The sequence below is a fragment of the Ostrea edulis genome, chromosome 6 (assembly GCF_947568905.1).
Source record: "Ostrea edulis chromosome 6, xbOstEdul1.1, whole genome shotgun sequence".
In the NCBI taxonomy this organism is placed as follows: domain Eukaryota; kingdom Metazoa; phylum Mollusca; class Bivalvia; order Ostreida; family Ostreidae; genus Ostrea; species Ostrea edulis.
Window position 1 is genome coordinate 84,910,231 of NC_079169.1, and position 19,376 is coordinate 84,929,606.

The 19,376-nt window shown below is 35.2% G+C and overlaps 1 protein-coding gene across 1 annotated transcript; it reads left to right on the forward strand.

The window, feature by feature from the left end:
- The first annotated feature begins 1,698 nt into the window (after window positions 1-1,698).
- Window positions 1,699-18,938, forward strand: LOC125647005 (uridine phosphorylase 1-like). Its single transcript, XM_048873701.2, has 8 exons — window positions 1,699-1,930; window positions 9,512-9,647; window positions 12,225-12,386; window positions 12,626-12,746; window positions 13,098-13,168; window positions 13,439-13,574; window positions 14,318-14,464; window positions 15,559-18,938. Exons 1-8 carry the CDS (start codon window positions 1,896-1,898, stop codon window positions 15,699-15,701), a joined length of 951 nt encoding a protein of 316 aa, XP_048729658.1. The 5' UTR covers window positions 1,699-1,895; the 3' UTR covers window positions 15,702-18,938.
- The last annotated feature ends 438 nt before the right edge of the window (window positions 18,939-19,376 follow it).

Consider the following 19,376-nt stretch of genomic DNA (forward strand, 5'->3'; position numbering starts at 1 on the left):
TTTTCAACTATAGTACAGCTGGACATGTCATTACTGGGGATGATGTAGTTGAAAATGAGGACCTAAAATCACTTATTCTAAAAGGTCCTGAATACAGAGAATCTGGGTCTTTCAATTGGCGGTAGTATATACTTCATCTCTATCATGAATTCTGTCGAAGATTATGCCAGACGACGGGCTAAATATGAAAAAGAACTTGCTACGTTGTCAGAATGGATTGAAAGTATAAAAAAAAATATATTAAAATCCCGCATTAGACATATCAAAACAAAAGTACGTACCATGTATCCTTCTGTGTTTAGCAAACCAGAAGTGATAAAAGAATTAGATAGGTTACATGAGGAATATGTTTTGGTTCCAGATGTGAAGGAAAAACGTCAAACTTACTGTACCGCTACATATACGAGAAGTGGTGTAAATCAAATGTGGATTCTAAAGAACGTTTCGTAAACTTGAAATGACAAAGCTTTTCTCAAATCAACATCAAAACGTATGACTTTTCAACATTTTACACGACCATTCCTCACCTTTTGACATTATAGGCAGTTGCTTCTTCAACAAAAATGGAAAACGAAAATATTCATATCTACTGATTAGTCATCCCAAAAATTACTTTCTTAAACACCACTCTGATTCCAAGCACAAGTACTCTGAAGTTGAAATTAAAAATATGCTGGAGTTCCTCATTGACAATATCTACGTGGTCTTTGGTGATCAGATCTTCCAACAATCTGTTGGAATTCCCATGGGCACGAATTGTGCTCCTTTGTTACCTGATCTGTTTTTATATTCATATGAAGCAGTATTTATTCAAAAACTTCTACATGAGATAAAAAAATATCTTTCTGTGGCCTTCAATTCGACATTTAGATATATCAACGACGTTTTGTCTATTAACAATGCTAATTTTCATTCATATATTGATTCGATATACCCATGTGAACTCGAAATAAAAGACATCACAGAGTCGTCCACCTCTGCTTCATATCTAGATATTTTATTGATGATAGATATTAACAGCAAACTAATAACCCAACTTTATGATAAACGGGATTATTTCAACTTCTCCATCGTCAACTTCCCATATTTATGTAGCAATATTCCATTATCACAGGGTCTACATATGGTGTTTACATCTCTCAACTGACTCAATATGCAAGAGCTTGTTCTGCGTATGATCAGTTTTTTAAATCGAGGCAGGCTACTGACAAACAAGTTAATGGTGCAGGGGATTCATAAGTCTCATTTAAAATCAGCATTTTGCAAATTCTATGGTCGTTATAACAATCTAGAATTCGAATTTCTGATATCAGAAAATCATTTTCTGATATCAAAAAAGAGACTTTTATATATGGCTTGCAGGGGATATGACTAGTCGACGGGGATGCTTAAATTCCTCCTAGGCACCTGATCCCACCCCTTATGTATCCAGGGGTCCGTGTTTGTGCTACTCTCTATTTGGTATTGGGAACAAGTTCAATATAAATATATCTGACAAGATTGATCAATGTTCGTTATTGTCACCTTCCATGGATAATTTAAAGAATGGTCATATCGCTGGCACTTTCTAGATGCAACTGCTAATATTTGGCCATTGAATCATACTGTACACTTAAGAAAATATGTTTTAATGAATAAGCACATTGTGTATTTTTACGGATATTTGTTTGCCTTCCGGTTACGGATGTCCGGTTTCGTATTGTATGTGCGTAAAATAAAGTGAAAGTAGACCGCATAAATTACCCTTTGAGTTTTAACATTGTTTACGTTAACTCTAAATCTTTATCTTGATTTTCATAGTTCAGACTTTGTTCATGGTCCTTTGAAGATCCTCAATAAGAGTGGACTTATTTCGACATCAGTTTGATCTGACCAACAAACCGCATCATTCAGTCATGGAGCCGATTAATATTGATAATGATATCATTAAGTAAGATACTTTAAGTGCTACTTTACTATTATTTATTTCTTTAATATTTCATACATGTGAAGTGTATCTTGGATTCTGAAAATTATGTAGCATAATTATATTTATTTCTTTACTGGGTTATTGAAATAAATGTGTTTAAAGTTGCCTAAATGATTTATTCACTTATCGTCTATATTAAACTAGCAAAAACTGCTTTCCACTTACGTGTACACGTATTTTTTATTTGCAAATGATTGGTTAGATATGGGTCACTTATTGCCAGCATTGTAAAATTGTTTAATTTTACTACAACATTTAGACAGATTTAAATAATTTTGCTGCTGGTAGCTCTGTACCTCTTCAAAAATTCTGATATTCCTTGTCTGGATACAAGAACATTATTTTCTCTGTTTATGGATTTGCATATTTGGGAATTATTCAGTTCATTATCTTTCATCAAAATTATCCGACGCCGAATGTAGGGAGATATTCTTGTTATTCTATTTCCATCCATTATTTTCTCAAGTTCTCCAGTGAAAGTGCATCAGTAAGTGGTGAAAAAACTACACGGTGGGTGGGGCTTTCTTGTCAATCATAACATCACGAGATTCATTCACGCTTGGCTGAACAAAGCAGTCCCAGAAAGCAGTTCCGGGGACCGCTAGGACTGCTTTCTAGAGCAGTCCCACTTTTTGAGAGAGCAGTCCCAGAGCAGTCCCTGGGGTTGGGTCTGGTTGGTACTATATATATATTAACATGTAGTTAAATTTTGATTGGGATCAAACGGTAAACTGTGACCAGAAACGATGAATGCAGTTGGTTTTTTGATAGGATCTACAGTTAGGGCTGTAGATACATGTATTTGATTTAATGATGTTATTATTTGAGTTGAGTATTTATGTGAATGTGTATCAAATGTTGCAAATCATATTAATCTGATGCCCTCTTATTCATCTGATACAATCTTCTGTAATCCACAGATGTTTTCCTTATCCGTGTAATGTCCTCTTCGTATCCGTGTAGTGTCCTTTTCTCATCCGTGTAATGTCCTTTTTATCTGTGTAATGTCCTTTTTATCTGTGTAATGTCCTTCTTATCCGTGTAATGTCCTCTTCTTATCTGTGTAATGTCCTTCTTATCTGTGTAATGTCCTTCTTATCCATGTAATGTCCTTCTTATCCGTGTAATGACCTCTACTTATCCGTGTAATGTCTTTATCTGTGTAATGTCCTCTTCTTATCTGTGTAATGTCTTTATCTGTGTAATGTCCTATTCTTATCTGTGTAATGTCCTTCTTATCCATGTAATGTCCTTCTTATCTGTGTAATGTCCTCTTCTTATCCGTGTAATGTCTTTATCTGTGTAATGTCCTCTTCTCATCCGTGTGATGTCCTATTCTTATCCGTGTAATGTCCTTCTTATCCATGTAATGTCCTTCTTATCCGTGTAATGTCCTCTTCTTATCCGTGTAATGTCTTTATCTGTGTAATGTCCTCTTCTTATCTGTGTAATGTCCTATTCTTATCCGTGTAATGTCCTCTTCTTATCTGTGTAATGTGCTTCTAATCCATGTAATGACCTCTTTTTATCCGTGTAATGTCCTCTTCTCATCCATGTAATATCCTCTTCTTATTCATGTAATGTCCTCTTCTTATCTATGTAATGTCCTCTTCTTATCCATGTAATGATCTTCTTATTCATGTAATGTTCTCTTATTATCGGTGTAATGTCCTCTTCTTATCCATGTAATGTCCTTCTTATTCGTGTAATGTCCTCTTCTTATCCATGTAATGTCCTTATTCGTGTAATGTCCTCTTCTTATCTGTGTAATGTCCTTCTTATCTGTGTAATGTCCTCTTCTTATCCGTGTAATGTCCTTCTTATTCCTGTAATGTCCTCTTCTTATCCGTGTAATGTCTTTATCTGTGTAATGTCCTCTTCTTATCTGTGTAATGTCCTCTTCTTATCCGTGTAATGTCCTCTTCTTATCCGTGTAATGTCTTTATCTGTGTAATGTCCTATTCTTATCTGTGTAAGGTCCTATTCTTATTCGTGTAATGTCCTTCTTATCCGTGTAATGTCCTCTTCTTATCCGTGTAATGTCTTTATCTGTGTAATGTCCTCTTCTTATCTGTGTAATGTCCTCTTCTTATCCGTGTAATGTCCTCTTCTTATCCGTGTAATGTCTTTATCTGTGTAATGTCCTCTTCTTATCTGTAATGTCCTATTCTTATCCGTGTAATGTCCTTCTTATCTGTGTAATGTCCTTCTTATCCATGTAATGTCCTTCTTATCAGTGTAATGTCCTTCTTATCTGTGTAATGTCCTCTTCTTATCTGTGTAATGTCCTCTTCTTATCCGTGTAATGTCCTCTTCTTATCCTTGTAATGTCTTTATCCGTGTAATGTCCTCTTCTTATCCATGTAATGTCCTTCTTATTCGTGTAATGTCCTCTTCTTATCTGTGTAATGTCCTTCTTATCTGTGTAATGTCCTTCTTATCTGTGTAATGTCCTTCTTATCCGTGTAATGACCTCTTCTTATCTGTGTAATGTCCTTCTTATCAGTGTAATGTCCTTCTTATCTGTGTAATGTCCTCTTCTTATCCGTGTAATGTCCTTCTTATCTGTGTAATGTCCTTCTTATCCGTGTAATGTCCTCTTCTTATCCATGTAATGACATCTTCTTATCTGTGTAATGTCCTTCTTATCAGTGTAATGTCCTTCTTATCTGTGTAATGTCCTTCTTATCCGTGTATTGTCCTCTTCTTATCCATGTAATGACATCTTCTTATCTGTGTAATGTCCTTCTTATCCGTGTAATGTCCTCTTCTTATCCGTGTAATGTACTTCTTATCTGTGTAATGTCCTATTCTTATCCTTGTAATGTCCTTCTTATCTGTGTAATGTCCTTCTTATCCATATAATGTCCTTCTTATTCGTGTAATGTCCTTCTTATCCGTGTAATGTCCTCTTCTTATCCGTGTAATGTCTTTATCTGTGTAATGTCCTCTTCTTATCTGTGTAATGTCCTTCTTTTCTGTGTAATGTCCTTCTTATCCATGTAATGTCCTTCTTATCAGTGTAATGTCCTTCTTATCTGTGTAATGTCCTTCTTATCTGTGTAATGTCCTTCTTATCCATATAATGACCTCTTCTTATCCGTGTAATGACCTCTTCTTATCCGTGTAATGTCCTCTTCTTATCCATGTAATGACATCTTCTTATCCGTGTAATGTCCTTTTTATCTGTGTAATGTCTTTCTTATCTGTGTAATGTCCTTCTTATCTGTGTAATGTCCTTCTTATCCATATAATGACCTCTTCTTATCCGTGTAATGACCTCTTCTTATCCGTGTAATGTCCTCTTCTTATCCATGTAATGACATCTTCTTATCTGTGTAATGTCCTTCTTATCCGTGTAATGTCCTCTTCTTATCCATGTAATGACATCTTCTTATCTGTGTAATGTCCTCTTCTTATCCATGTAATGTCCTTCTTATCTGTGTAATGTCTTTCTTATCTGTGTAATGTCCTTCTTATCTGTGTAATGTCCTTCTTATCCGTGTAATGACCTCTTCTTATCCGTGTAATGTCCTTCTTATCTGTGTAATGTCCTTCTTATCCGTGTAATGTCCTTCTTATCCGTGTAATGTCCTCTTCTTATCCATGTAATGACATCTTCTTATCTGTGTAATGTCCTTCTTATCCATGTAATTACCTCTTCTTATCCGTGTAATGTCCTTCTTATCTGTGTAATGTCCTTCTTATCTGTGTAATGTCCTTCTTATCCGTGTAATGTCCTCTTCTTATCCGTGTAATGTCCTTCTTATCTGTGTAATGTCCTTCTTATCCGTGTAATGTCCTTCTTATCTGTGTAATGTCCTTCTTATCAGTGTAATGTCCTTCTTATCTGTGTAATGTCCTCTTCTTATCCGTGTAATGTCCTTTTTATCCGTGTAATGTCCTTCTTATCCATGTAATGTCCTCTTCTTATCCGTGTAATGTCTTTATCTGTGTAATGTCCTTCTTATCTGTGTAATGTCCTTCTTATCTGTGTAATGTCCTTCTTATCCGTGTAATGACCTCTTCTTATCCGTGTAATGTCCTTCTTATCTGTGTAATGTCTTTCTTATCTGTGTAATGTCCTTCTTATCTGTGTAATGTCCTTCTTATCTGTGTAATGTCCTTCTTATCTGTGTAATGTCCTTCTTATCTGTGTAATGTCCTTCTTATCCGTGTAATGACCTCTTCTTATCCGTGTAATGTCCTCTTCTTATCTGTGTAATGTCTTTCTTATCTGTGTAATGTCCTTCTTATCTGTGTAATGACATCTTCTTATCTGTGTAATGTCCTTCTTATCTGTGTAATGTCCTTCTTATCTGTGTAATGTCCTTCTTATCCGTGTAATGACCTCTTCTTATCCGTGTAATGTCCTTCTTATCTGTGTAATGTCCTTCTTATCTGTGTAATGTCCTTCTTATCTGTGTAATGTCCTTCTTATCCGTGTTATGTCCTTCTTATCCATGTAATGTCCTTCTTATCCGTGTAATGTCCTTCTTATCTGTGTAATGTCCTTCTTATTCGTGTAATGTCCTTCTTATCCGTGTAATGACCTCTTCTTATCCGTGTAATGTACTTCTTATCTGTGTAATGTCCTCTTCTTATCCGTGTAATGTCCTTCTTATCTGTGTAATGTCCTTCTTATCCATGTAATTACCTCTTCTTATCCGTGTAATGTCCTTCTTATCTGTGTAATGTCCTTCTTATCTGTGTAATGTCCTTTTTATCCGTGTAATGACCTCTTCTTATCCGTGTTATGTCCTTCTTATCCGTGTAATGTCCTTCTTATCCGTGTAATGTCCTCTTCTTATCTGTGTAATGTCCTTCTTATTCGTGTAATGTCCTTCTTATCCGTGTAATGTCCTTCTTATCTATGTAATGTCCTTCTTATCCACGTAATGTCCTTCTTATCTGTGTAATGTCCTTATCCGTGTAATGTCCTCTTCTTATCCGTGTAATGTCCTCTTCTTATCCGTGTAATGTCTTTATCCGTGTAATGTCCTCTTCTTATCCATGTAATGTCCTTCTTATTCGTGTAATGTCCTCTTCTTATCTTTGTAATGTCCTCTTCTTATCCGTGTAATGTCCTTCTTATCTGTGTAATGTCCTCTTCTTATCTGTGTAATGTCCTTCTTATCTGTGTAATGTCCTCTTCTTATCCGTGTAATGTCCTTCTTATTCCTGTAATGTCCTCTTCTTATCCGTGTAATGTCTTTATCTGTGTAATGTCCTCTTCTTATCTGTGTAATGTCCTCTTCTTATCCATGTAATGTCCTCTTCTTATCCGTGTAATGTCTTTATCTGTGTAATGTCCTATTCTTATCCGTGTAATGTCCTATTCCTATCCGTGTAATGTCCTTCTTATCTGTGTAATGTCCTTCTTATCCATGTAATGTCCTTCTTATCTGTGTAATGTCCTTCTTATCTGTGTAATGTCCTTCTTATCCATGTAATGTCCTTCTTATTCGTGTAATGTCCTTCTTATCCGTGTAATGTCCTCTTCTTATTCGTGTAATGTCCTTCTTATCCATGTAATGTCCTCTTCTTATCCGTGTAATGTCTTTATCTGTGTAATGTCCTCTTCTTATCTGTGTAATGTCCTATTCTTATCCGTGTAATGTCCTTCTTATCTGTGTAATGTCCTTCTTATCCATGTAATGACCTCTTCTTATCCGTGTAATGTCCTTCTTATCTGTGTAATGTCCTTCTTATCCATGTAATGTCCTCTTCTTATCTGTGTAATGTCCTCTTCTTATCCATGTAATGTCCTTCTTATCCATGTAATGTCCTCTTCTTATCTGTGTAATGTCCTCTTCTTATCCATGTAATGTCCTCTTTTTATCCATGTAATGACCTTCTTATCCATGTAATGTCCTCTTCTTATCCATGTAATGTCCTTCTTATCCATGTAATGTCCTCTTCTTATCTGTGTAATGTCCTCTTCTTATCCGTGTAATGTCCTCTTCTTATCCATGTAATGACCTCTTCTTATCCATGTAATGATCTCTTCTTATCCATGTAATGTCCTTCTTATCCGTGTAATGACCTCTTCTTATATTTTTAATGACCTCTTTTTATCTGTGTAATGTCCTCTTCTTATCTGTGTAATGTCTTTATCCATGTAATGTCCTCTTTTTATCTATGTAATGCCCTTCTTATCTGTGTAATGTCCTCTTCTTATCCGTGTAATGTCCTCTTCTTATCCGTGTAATGTCCTCTTCTTATCCATGTAGTGTCCTCTTCTTATCCATGTAATGACCTCTACTTATCCGTGTAATGTCCTTCTTATCAGTGTAATGACTTCTTATTTGTGTAATGACCTCTTCTTATCCGTGTAATGTCCTCTTCTCATCCGTGTGATGTCCTCTTCTTATCCATGTAATGTCCTTCTTATCTGTGTAATGACTTCTTCTTATCCGTGTAATGTCCTCTTCTTATCCATGTAATGTCCTTCTTATCCATGTAATGACCTCTTCTTATATTTTTAATGACCTCTTTTTATCCGTGTAATGTCCTCTTCTCATCCGTGTGATGTCCTCTTCTTATCCATGTAATGTCCTTCTTATCTGTGTAATGACTTCTTCTTATCCGTGTAATGTCCTCTTCTTATCTGTGTAATGTCTTTATCTGTGTAATGTCCTCTTCTTATCCATGTAGTGTCCTCTTCTTATCCGTGTAATGACCTCTACTTATCCGTGTAATGTCCTTCTTATCCATGCAATGTCCTCTTCTTATCTGTGTAATGTCCTCTTCTTATCCATATAATGACCTCTACTTATCCGTGTAATGTCCTTCTTATCAGTGTAATGACTTCTTCTTATTTGTGTAATGACCTCTTCTTATCCGTGTAATGTCCTCTTCTCATCCATGTGATGTCATCTTCTTATTTGTGTAATGTCCTCTTCTTATCCGTGTAATATCTATGGATATAACAATTGGACTGAGTAGTTCAATTCATGTGATGACCTCCCATATGCATCAATGTCTTTATAAAATGGGGAGGAGTGTAGTCAAGTTAGGTGTCTGTAAATAGATCGGTCATGCGTAGTGAACCATGATTCCACACATGAGTGGGTTTCACGCACTGAGACACTCAATCAGAGTCCAGCCATGTAACCATTCAGATGTATTGTTGTATATTCCAATGTTCAGTGTATTTACAAGTGTATGCCTATGTCTAACATGTCTTTGTTGAACCTATGTCATTTATGCACATATGCTTTGTATTAAATGACATGCTATTATTTTATAAATAATAGTTATATATTGATTTACCATCGCATAAATTGCTTGACATTTTAACATAGCAAGAATGTCAACAAATGGAAAGTCATTTATGGAAAGTCATTCAGTCTAAATATTACAGTGTGAGTCTACATCTCATTATAAATTCTCGGGGATGGTATGTGGATGCAATGAGTATATGTGTGTCTGAATTATTTCATCATTTATCTATGCATAGAATCAAAGAAGCCAGTCTAAAATGTTTGTGGTGAAAATTTGATCTTTCCTAATTAGATTTTTTTGAATGTATGTTTTCAGCATGGAACCTCCTCCTAGTCCGAAGCCCAGCTTTGTAAGGAATGCAAACCTTGCCAACATGAAAGAGGATTACCTTTACCACCTGGCACTAGACTCCAAAAACCACGACTTAAGAGACATGTTCAAGGATGTGAAGGTATGTTGCTAAACTACTTCATATGTTTTATGAGTGTTAAAAAACTCTGTTTGAAGTAATCATAAAAAAATCAGATATCTGTACATGTATGTTTCTTTGTTTTAACCAATTGTATGTCTTCCTTATGAATGGTGTATTTGGCATGTAAATAAATTGATACATTGTAAAATAGTCTGCGTGGCAAATCATTTGTATATCATTATAGGTTTTAGCTCACCTGAGGTGAAAGCTCAAGTGAGCTATTTTGATCACCTGTTGTCTGTCGTCTGTCCATAAACTTTTCACATTTTATCTTCTTCTCCAGAACTATGGGCCATTTCAATCAAACTTAGAACAAATCATATATGGGTGAAGGGGATTCAAGTTTGTTCAAATAAAGGGTCATGTCCCCTTCAAATGGGAGATAATCAGGAAAATGCAAAAATAGGGTGGGGTTGTTTAAAAATCTTCTCAAGAATCACTGGGCCAAAAGAGCTGAAATTTACATAATGCTTCCTGACATCATGCAGATTAAAATTTGTTAACTTCATGGCCCCCAATGGATTCAAGTTTTACAAATATATAGGGAAATTATTCTTCTCAAGAGCCATTGGGCCAGGAAAGTTCAAATTTTTGTGGCAGTTCTCTGCCTAAGTACAGATTCAGGTTTGTTAAAATCATGGCCTCCAGGCATAGAGTGGGGCCACAATAGGGTATCAATTTTACATGGGAATATGTATAGAAAATCTTTAAAAATCCTCTTCTCTAGAACCTCTGTGAGAGAAAAGTTTATATTCACATAAAGGCTTCCTGATATAGTGCAAATTCAAGTTTGTAAAAATCATGACCCTGAGGGTAGGGTGGGGCAACAATAGGGCCTTATAGGGGATCAAAGTTTTACATACAAGTATATAGGGAAGATCTTTTTAAACACCACAGGTCCAGAAAAGTTTATATTTACATGAAAGCTTCCTGAAATAGTGCAGATTCAAGTTTGTTAAAATCATGGCCCCTGGGGGTAGGGTGGGGCCACAATAGGGGATCAAAGAGTTATATAGATATACAGGAAAAATCTTTTAAAAATATCTCTTGAACTATTTATGCTAGGGCTTTCATATTTTGTATATACATGTAGATTCTTTATGGCAAGACCTTATTATTTCATGAAGTTTGACCTCTTAAATATGGAGTTGGATCTGCTTTATTAATCTCTGATCGATTCAATATCTCCTGAACTTAGGAACTGGTTCATAATTTTTGAAAAAAAAATACTTTCCATTTTTGATGTTAAACATTAAAGATATAACTCATTTAATGTAGACAGCCAACATTTTGACCTTCTGAATGCAAGAATAAAAGCAATATTTTAGACTTAATTCTGTGTTATGTAAACAAAGACTCGAGTCTTTTTATGTTTACAAACAAACCAGTGAAATGTTAATTTTGTAATATAAAGCATCTTAATTTTTTACAGTCACAAATTTTACTTTTAGATGACATATTTTACCTATAGAATACTTGAAATTTGATAGATATGATAAATTTAGATCGATATCCATTTCTTTTGAAAACTTCATAAAAGAACAAATGATAAACTCTCTAAAATGAGCTTCTGTAATAATGTATAACCTTAATATTTTTTTTGTGAAACATTTTTAAAAACATTTGACAGTAGATTTCAGCTTCTCCATCGTCAACTTCCCATATTTGTGAAGCAATATTCCATTATCACCTGCATATGGTGTTTATATATCTCAACTGATTCAATATGCAAGAGCTTGTTCTGGGTATAGTCAGTTTTTAAATCGAGGTAAACTACTGACAAACAAGTTGATGGTACAGGGATTTCAACAGTCTCGATTGAAGTCAGCATTTCGCAAATTCTATGGTCGTTATAACGATCTAGTTCGTCAATACAACCTCGCATTGGGTCAAATGCTGTCTGACGTGTTTCATATCGATTGTTAAGCCGTTCTTGGCACACTGATTTTGACTGCGGATAACTCCATTTACCTGATCAGGATATAGGGCTCACGGCGGGTGTGACCGGTCAACAGGGGATGCTTACTCCTCCTAGGCACCTGATCCCACCTCTGGTGTGTCCAGGGGTCCGTGTTTGCCCAACTATCTATTTTGTATCACTTATAGGAGTTATGAGATTGATCACTGTTCGTTATCTTCACCTTGCATTTTGATCATTATAAAAAGTGAAAGACAAAATTTTGAGGGAAATTGTGAATCAGTCCCTTTAAGGTAACATGGTCCTCTTGTTTATATGTTGTAATCTATTTAGTAAATCACAGACGATAAGGTACTAGTTATTGTACATCAATTCTCTGTCTTTGTGTCCATTTACTGCATAGATCTAAGTGATTTTTTCTGATCATTGAAAGTTTCGACAGTAGATTGAATAATTGGTGCATGATTATTGGTTACATGGAAAATGTTGCATCATGAAAGTCTCTTAATGTATTAAAGCCCAATCCTTAAAGGTTTTGGTCTAAACTGCATAAATATTTTTAAAAAGAAAAATTAAGATCTGGAAATCTAAAGCAATACTTGTATTTTCTTGTACCTTGTATGTATTTGCTCTTTTAGTTTGTGTGTTTTGGTGGATCACCAAGTCGTATGAAGGCATTTGCCTTTTATATGAAGGACCAGCTGAAATACAAGATGATAGCTGGACAGACCTTGGAAAACATATCGAAAGGATCAGATCGATATGTGCTGTATAAAGTGGGACCGGTCCTATCAGTCAGCGTAAGCAATCGAAAACTCCACAGTCTCTCAATACATAAATAAGGTAAAACTCGTGTCGTTCTGGTCTTCAGGTGTACAATATTTCAAACATGTTCCAGTATGGATGAGACTTGTGAGGGATATTATTCCCGCTAGAACTGGTCTAGTTTATGATTGCTCTAAATTCCTTCAGAGAGAAATGCCAAATTAAGTATGTTTACAGTGATACAAAGTGTGAATAGGAGATCCTTTCATTTCAGCATGGCATGGGAATCCCCTCGCTGTCAATATTGATCCATGAAATCCTGAAGCTGCTGAATCATGCAGGCTGTGATCCAGACAGTGTCGTGTTCTTCAGACTAGGAACTAGTGGTGGACTTGGTATGATAACAAATGAAAACTCTGCAATTGAAACATTTCTGTGTAGCCTAGCTGTGAAACAAAAATAGCAAATACAGGTCATTTTCATTTCTGACTGCCTGTGCACTCCCTTATACAGCTGTATTGTCTTTTCCAAATGAAAATTATTCAATCATTCAAGGTGAGCATTGTGGCCCACAGGCCTCTTGTTCAGTTTAGTTTATTGCGTACAAAAGTATTAATTATAGTTCTTTCTAATGAGTTTGAAAATGTACATTAGTGGAATGCTCCTCATTGGGTGTGTATGTGGAGGATGGGGTGTTAATATAAATATGCACTGTGTACATAAAAGATTTGATATCTGACTTACAGGTCTTGAGCCGGGAACAGTAGTTATATCTGAGGCTGCTGTGGATGGAATTCTACGACCATATATGGAAGTGGTTTGTACTCTAACAATTATGCTCTGTCAGTGTATAAAGTTATACATAATACATGTAGATGTACCTGGTGTATTGCATAAACTATTTGTCTTTTGTTCAGTCTGATTAAATTCATCTTTCAAAAAGCTGATTTTCATCATATTCTTTAAGTATTTTACCCTCGATATCTTGAATCCTCGGATATTTCAAAGTTTTTTCTCGGTCCCATTGAGTTTAAGATAACGATGTTTGACTGTATTCACAGCCCCTGACAATGTTTTTGTTCTGTAGGCCACTTTAGGAATGATCATTCAGTACCCAGCCTTCCTCTGTCCAGAACTCAACAAGGAACTGTTAGATACAGCGAAATCTATAGGCTGCCAATCGGTGCTGGGGAAAACCATGTGTACATATGATTTCTATGAAGGTACTATGCTGAACAAATGTGTGCATTAATATCGGCAGTAATGCAGTCTAATGCCATGCACTGGTAAAGACATACTTTTACATTCTTTTAAGATTTACAGTAAAACATGCCTACAGTGAACACACTTATAATGAATTCACACTTACAGTAAAACAGGGCTACAGTGAACACGCTTATAATGAATTCACACTTACAGTAAAACACGGTTACAGTGAACATGCTTAATGAATTTACACTTACAGTAAAACACGGTTGCAGTGAACATGCTTATAATGAATTCACACTTACAGTAAAACACGGTTGCAGTGAACATGCTTATAATGCATCCACACTTACAGTGAAGTGATTTTCACTATGACTTAAGAATGGGTTCTATTCATTTAGTTGACATAGGTCAAAATCACTTGGTCACATATGGTCAGAAATGGTTTTCAAGTGATATCTCAAATACATTTGATCTTTTATACCAATGAAACTTCACATCAAGAGTTTCCTTACCTTAAGGATCATTCCTGTTGCCATTGGGTTAAAAATAGTAAGAAATTGTTTCTTGATATTATTTCGGATAGTATTTGAGCAACTAAGTTTCACATGAAGAGTCTGACTAAAGGATGACTCCTAATCTGTTAGGTCAGAAATGTTAAACCACTGGTTCTTGTGATAAGAAAGCATTTTCAAATGATATCTCATATACATTTAAGATTCAAATATGATATTTCACTGAATGTGCTTGTTATTTCAAGGTCAAGCAAGGTTAGATGGCGCCTTCTGTGATTACACTGAGGAAGATAAGATGAATTTTCTGAAGCGAGCTCACGCCAGAGGAATTGCCAACATTGAAATGGAATCTCTTTGTTTTGCTGCAATGTGTCACAGGGCAGGTGTCAAAAGTAAGAAAGTGTGGAATTATTATTCTTACACTTATTATAGACAGGTTGTACATTTAATTTGGCACAGTACTTAAAAGGCTAGGGTCATCATGTTCCCAATCTTTTTATGATTAGACGAAGACTGTTGTTTTTCAATGTCATAGGTCAATGGTCAAAGTCATACTTACATAGATAATTTTATAGACACAAACCAAGATAGAATTAGTACTAATAAGGCTAGGATAATCAAACCTGATTCACGTATTCAAACATGATAGATGTGCATCAGTCTTTCGATTTGTAAGTCTTTCTGTCTGTACCTTGTGGGTCAGATAAAAACAGTACTTCTAAGGCTAGGATTATCAAACTTTGTACGATTGATTATGGAAATAAGTCTCAGAAACCTATTGTTTTTTAGGTCTAACTTTCATGGATAATTTTATAGACACAAAACAAAATATAGACAGGGCTGATAAGGTCAGAATTATCGGTATACACGTTCCCTATAGTGTTAGTGCTAAGTATATTTTGATCAGTAATAATGTTGCTTCTGAAGTTCTACTTTATTAGGAGTGAACGCTTTCTTCAATTTCTTGCTTAACAAAGCCTGATTAGAACTAACATTTATTGATACTTTTCTATATAAAATAAAGTGCCAACAGAACCAGTAATTTTTTTAACAATGAATGCTTTATTTGGATGTTCATCTTTCCTTTGATCATTACTGCATTTCTATTACCTATGTAAATTACCTATATGTAAGTGTGACCTTGACCTTTAACCTATGACATTGAGAAATGATAGTCTTCTTCCTCTAATCATGGATGTTAATCTTTCCTTTGATCATTACTGCATTTCTTATATACTGGAGCATGGGGGTTGCTCTTGTATCCTGTAAAAACAAATACAATTCTCTGTCTGTTCCATTTTCTGAATATTTCATCGATGTTTTAAATTCTGTGATCATTAACACTTTCATTAGATATTGGAGAGAGAAACTCACTCAGCTAAGTTGTGAACTTGAGGGCAAACATACATGTCTGAGTGGAAAAAAATATGGAGGGGAAGTCCTAGAATTCAGTGATTGTACATTTTGTATATGTCTGTACATTCAGGTGCTGTTCTGTGTGTTACACTGCTGAACAGATTAGAGGGGGACCAAATCTCCACACCGCACGATGTCATGGAGGAATGGCAGTGTCGTCCTCAAAGAATTGTGGCTGCGTTTATCAAACAGAAGCTGGGAATAACAGATTAACAAAACTAGTCTGTGTAACATAGTCCCACAATCACGTGACCAGTTCCGAATTTGTTCAACAATCATTGTACAGCACTGTATACCAGGGAATTTTCACCACCGTTTTTATTTTATTTTCATTTCATTATTATAATACAATCATGAGTGGGCAAATTCAAAAGGAAGCAAGTGCAAATCTACTCTTTTTGCATAATAAACAGTTTTGGGCAATTTTAACTTGAGATTGAATTGTTTGTGTAATTTCTGCCGAATTCCACGAAAATTGAGCCACCACGAATTCTAATGATTCCACAGTAGGCAGAAATAAGCATAAGACAGAAATAACTGGAGATTTGGGGGGGTGGGGGTGTTCCTGATATACAGTAATACTGTACTTGCATCAAAAAGGGGATCTGGAATGAGCATTATTTAGATTTCAAGTAGATTTGCTATAGCTATTGCATGCGAGTTTATAGATTGTATTATGTATTCTTTTTTAGTCTTTCAGGAATGCTTTGTATATTACACAACTGCTGCAGTTTGTTATCAGAAGTTTTCAGAGATTTTTATGAACAATTTAGTATTGTTAAGCCCCTGAAACCAAAGATTTTGTGGCATTTTGATTTGGGTCAGCAGTTTTAACCTTAGGCAAAACTTATGAACTACTAGTATACAAGAAAGAGACTTCATACTGGTTTAACGGAAAGGTCAAGGTCACTTAGATAAGTCAAAGTCACATTTGTCACTTTTGAATATGGCCATTCCACAAGTGTTAAAAGATTGGAATGTATTGCAATTTCTGCAGGGTGTTGAGTTTTGAGGTCTATAAAACTTTAAACTGCACCATAACTTTTGAACAGTTAGAGTGAGGGCTTTCACATGTGTATTCCTTTAGACCTTTCTTTTCATACCAAAATTTGTGACCTTATGACCTTGACCTTTGCCATACGGGGGCATCAGTATTTTACAAACACATCTTGTTATTTTATTCATATATACATCTGCTATGCTTTAATTGATGCCAAGTTCCATCCTTAGAATTATCAGATTTATTCTAATATTTAAAGTTTAAAAATGTAGAATACTAAAAGTGATATCCCCCGGTGTCCTTAATCAAAGATAGACAAATCAGATATCAATAGCTTGATGAGAATATACTACGTGTAGTATTATTGCCTGCTGTTAGGTTCACAATGGTTTTTGACAGGTGGAAATTTCCAATGTTACCTTTAACTACATACACTGTATGCACATTACATTTTTATTTATAATTTTTCAATTTTATTTATTCATTTATATAGTCCCTCTTGCATTTCAATGAAAACATTCAAAACTGGTATTTCTAACATATCTTACAACTTAAATGTTTACATCATAGTGTCAAAATGTAGTATCACTTTCATCTACTCAACCAATTCATACTGTGGTTGACTCGCACAATGGAAGTCAGCTTGACAAGTCATACTTAAATTGTGGAGGTGGATTTATACCCAGGAAACTAACACAGATTAACATTTTATATTCAAAAACTGATTATCACTATAAGATTACCCCTATTCAGTAGTTCCCAGGTCAGAAGGTGTGTTCTAAACTGGGATTTCTGTTTGGGGGAGGAGGGTATACATTGGGGGGGGGGGGGGGGGGGGGGGGGGTTATGGGTATAAATATCAACAACTTGTAGAATACTCTTTTACAACCCTGAAAGCATATCACGATGGAGAAAAAGTGGCTGAATGTACATTGTATTCATGTTCTTTAATGATAAATTTCTGCAGTTCACTTGAGATACAGATGTCTTTTTGGCTCCTATATCCAGGGGATTCCAGAAGGGGAGGGGTAGGGGTTACTTGCCATTGCAGTCAAAGGTCTGGGGCCATCTGGTGCCTCCATAACCTGTACGTTTATTGGAGCAAAGTTCTGAATGCTGGCAGCTCATGGGGCATCTTTTTCATGCATTCTTATTTAATGTTCATCATTCTTCTTGACTGTTTCATCAGCTGGCATCTGAAGTATTACTTATGAGTTTTTAAAATAATTTAGAAAATTTGCAATAGGGGTGGGGTGTGTATGTGTACAAACCCCCAGAATCCCCCTCAGCTACGAATGTCTTTTGGGGGGGGGGGGGGTGAGAGTGCACATGCACTTATATTATAATGATCACTGAAAATCTGTGTAAAGACAAGAAAATTACTCATAGGTGCACCATGCTTTTAAGTATACCAGAGTATGTGTATTTTGAATGGTTAGAAGTGAATCATTATGGGATATTCAGGAACATTTGATAGAAGACCACAGCTATATACATGAATACAAGTACCAAAGTTTTCACTGTTATGTAGGATATGTTGTAGATGTTGCTTGCCATTTAACTGTTATACATTAATGTTTCTTCTTTCAGTTTGTTAAACAAAGTGATATATATGTAGTATTTATTTTTTGATACATAAATGTGATTTTGTTGTAAGTGTTGATCAAAGAGTTTTGACAAAGTGCAATGTCCATGTATTGACCATATCTTCCCAAGTCAAGGGTTTCTGATCCACTCCTCTCCTCACAAAGTGCCCTTGACTTGGGAAGATTTGTATTGACCGTCTTGTATCATTCAAAACACAGACCTATACTTCTGAATGATAGCTGCCATATTTGTTAAGAAGGAAAAATTCATCGTCACAATGGCTGACTTCTTTCGAAAAATATAGATATGAGTAATGCATATATATTTCTTTTAAATCTAATCGCTTAGCTGAGTAGCTCAGTAGGTTTATGTGTTGACTACTGATCTGTAATTTGTGCATTTAAAAGTATAACAGGGTTTAATTTAATTTTTTTATTTAGAATACTTTCTACTAAACTGCATTTTTAAAAAACTAAATAAAGTAAAGTTGAAACTTTTCAATTTCAAAATATGATTGTACATATCCTCCACTTGCCATCCATATCAGAGTTCTGTGGTGTTATTTCTCCGTATATGCTTTATTATTAAATTTCAGTGCCATGGTTTTTAAATATTTTGTTGGTAAGAATAACTAACCATGTTTTTTCCGTACACCGATTATTGCAGATTTATAAATTATTCTACATGCATGCTATTTTCGTAATCAGAAGCATAGTCTGACTCATGTGTCATTGAATATTGTTAAACAGTTTATACATTAATTAATTTATTGTTGTTTTTCTAAATTCTAAGCTAGTTCTTACTTGTTGCTTACATGATAGCATTTTACATGCAATATTAAAGTATGATCTGTTTGCAGAAAATATGCTTTGTCTTATTTTTTTTTTGTGTAATGTGATTGAAATTGATGACCTTTTTGTGTGTTGGCTTATAAGTAATACAAGCAAAAACATGCAAACTGAGAAAACCACAAATGTAATTCAATTTTGATTATTACAGTCTACTCTGGATATATTGAAATTCCCCGACCTTAATTGTTCATTAACTTAGTTAAATAAAACCAGTGTTGAACCATATAAATCATAAAAGGTAGTTCAGTATAAGCAACTTCAATGTAAGTGGAGTATACTGTATATGATCAGGAGGAATCATACCACTCGTACCAAAAAGGCAAAAGTCATCTCGTACCCAAGAATCTGCCCATAATGCAATGTATCTATGCACATATAAGCATATAAGTGACATATCGCTTAGGTACGAGTTGTCATCAATTGAAGATTCTTGGGACTTTTACTTTTTGG

Excerpts from the sequence above, each read along its gene's own strand:
- LOC125647005 (XM_048873701.2), top strand. The coding sequence starts at position 1,896 with ATGGAGCCGATTAATATTGATAATGATATCATTAA. Across the intron at positions 1,931-9,511 it reads ATTGATAATGATATCATTAA|CATGGAACCTCCTCCTAGTC; the intron begins GTAAGATACTTT and ends GTATGTTTTCAG. Across the intron at positions 12,387-12,625 it reads GACCGGTCCTATCAGTCAGC|CATGGCATGGGAATCCCCTC; the intron begins GTAAGCAATCGA and ends CTTTCATTTCAG.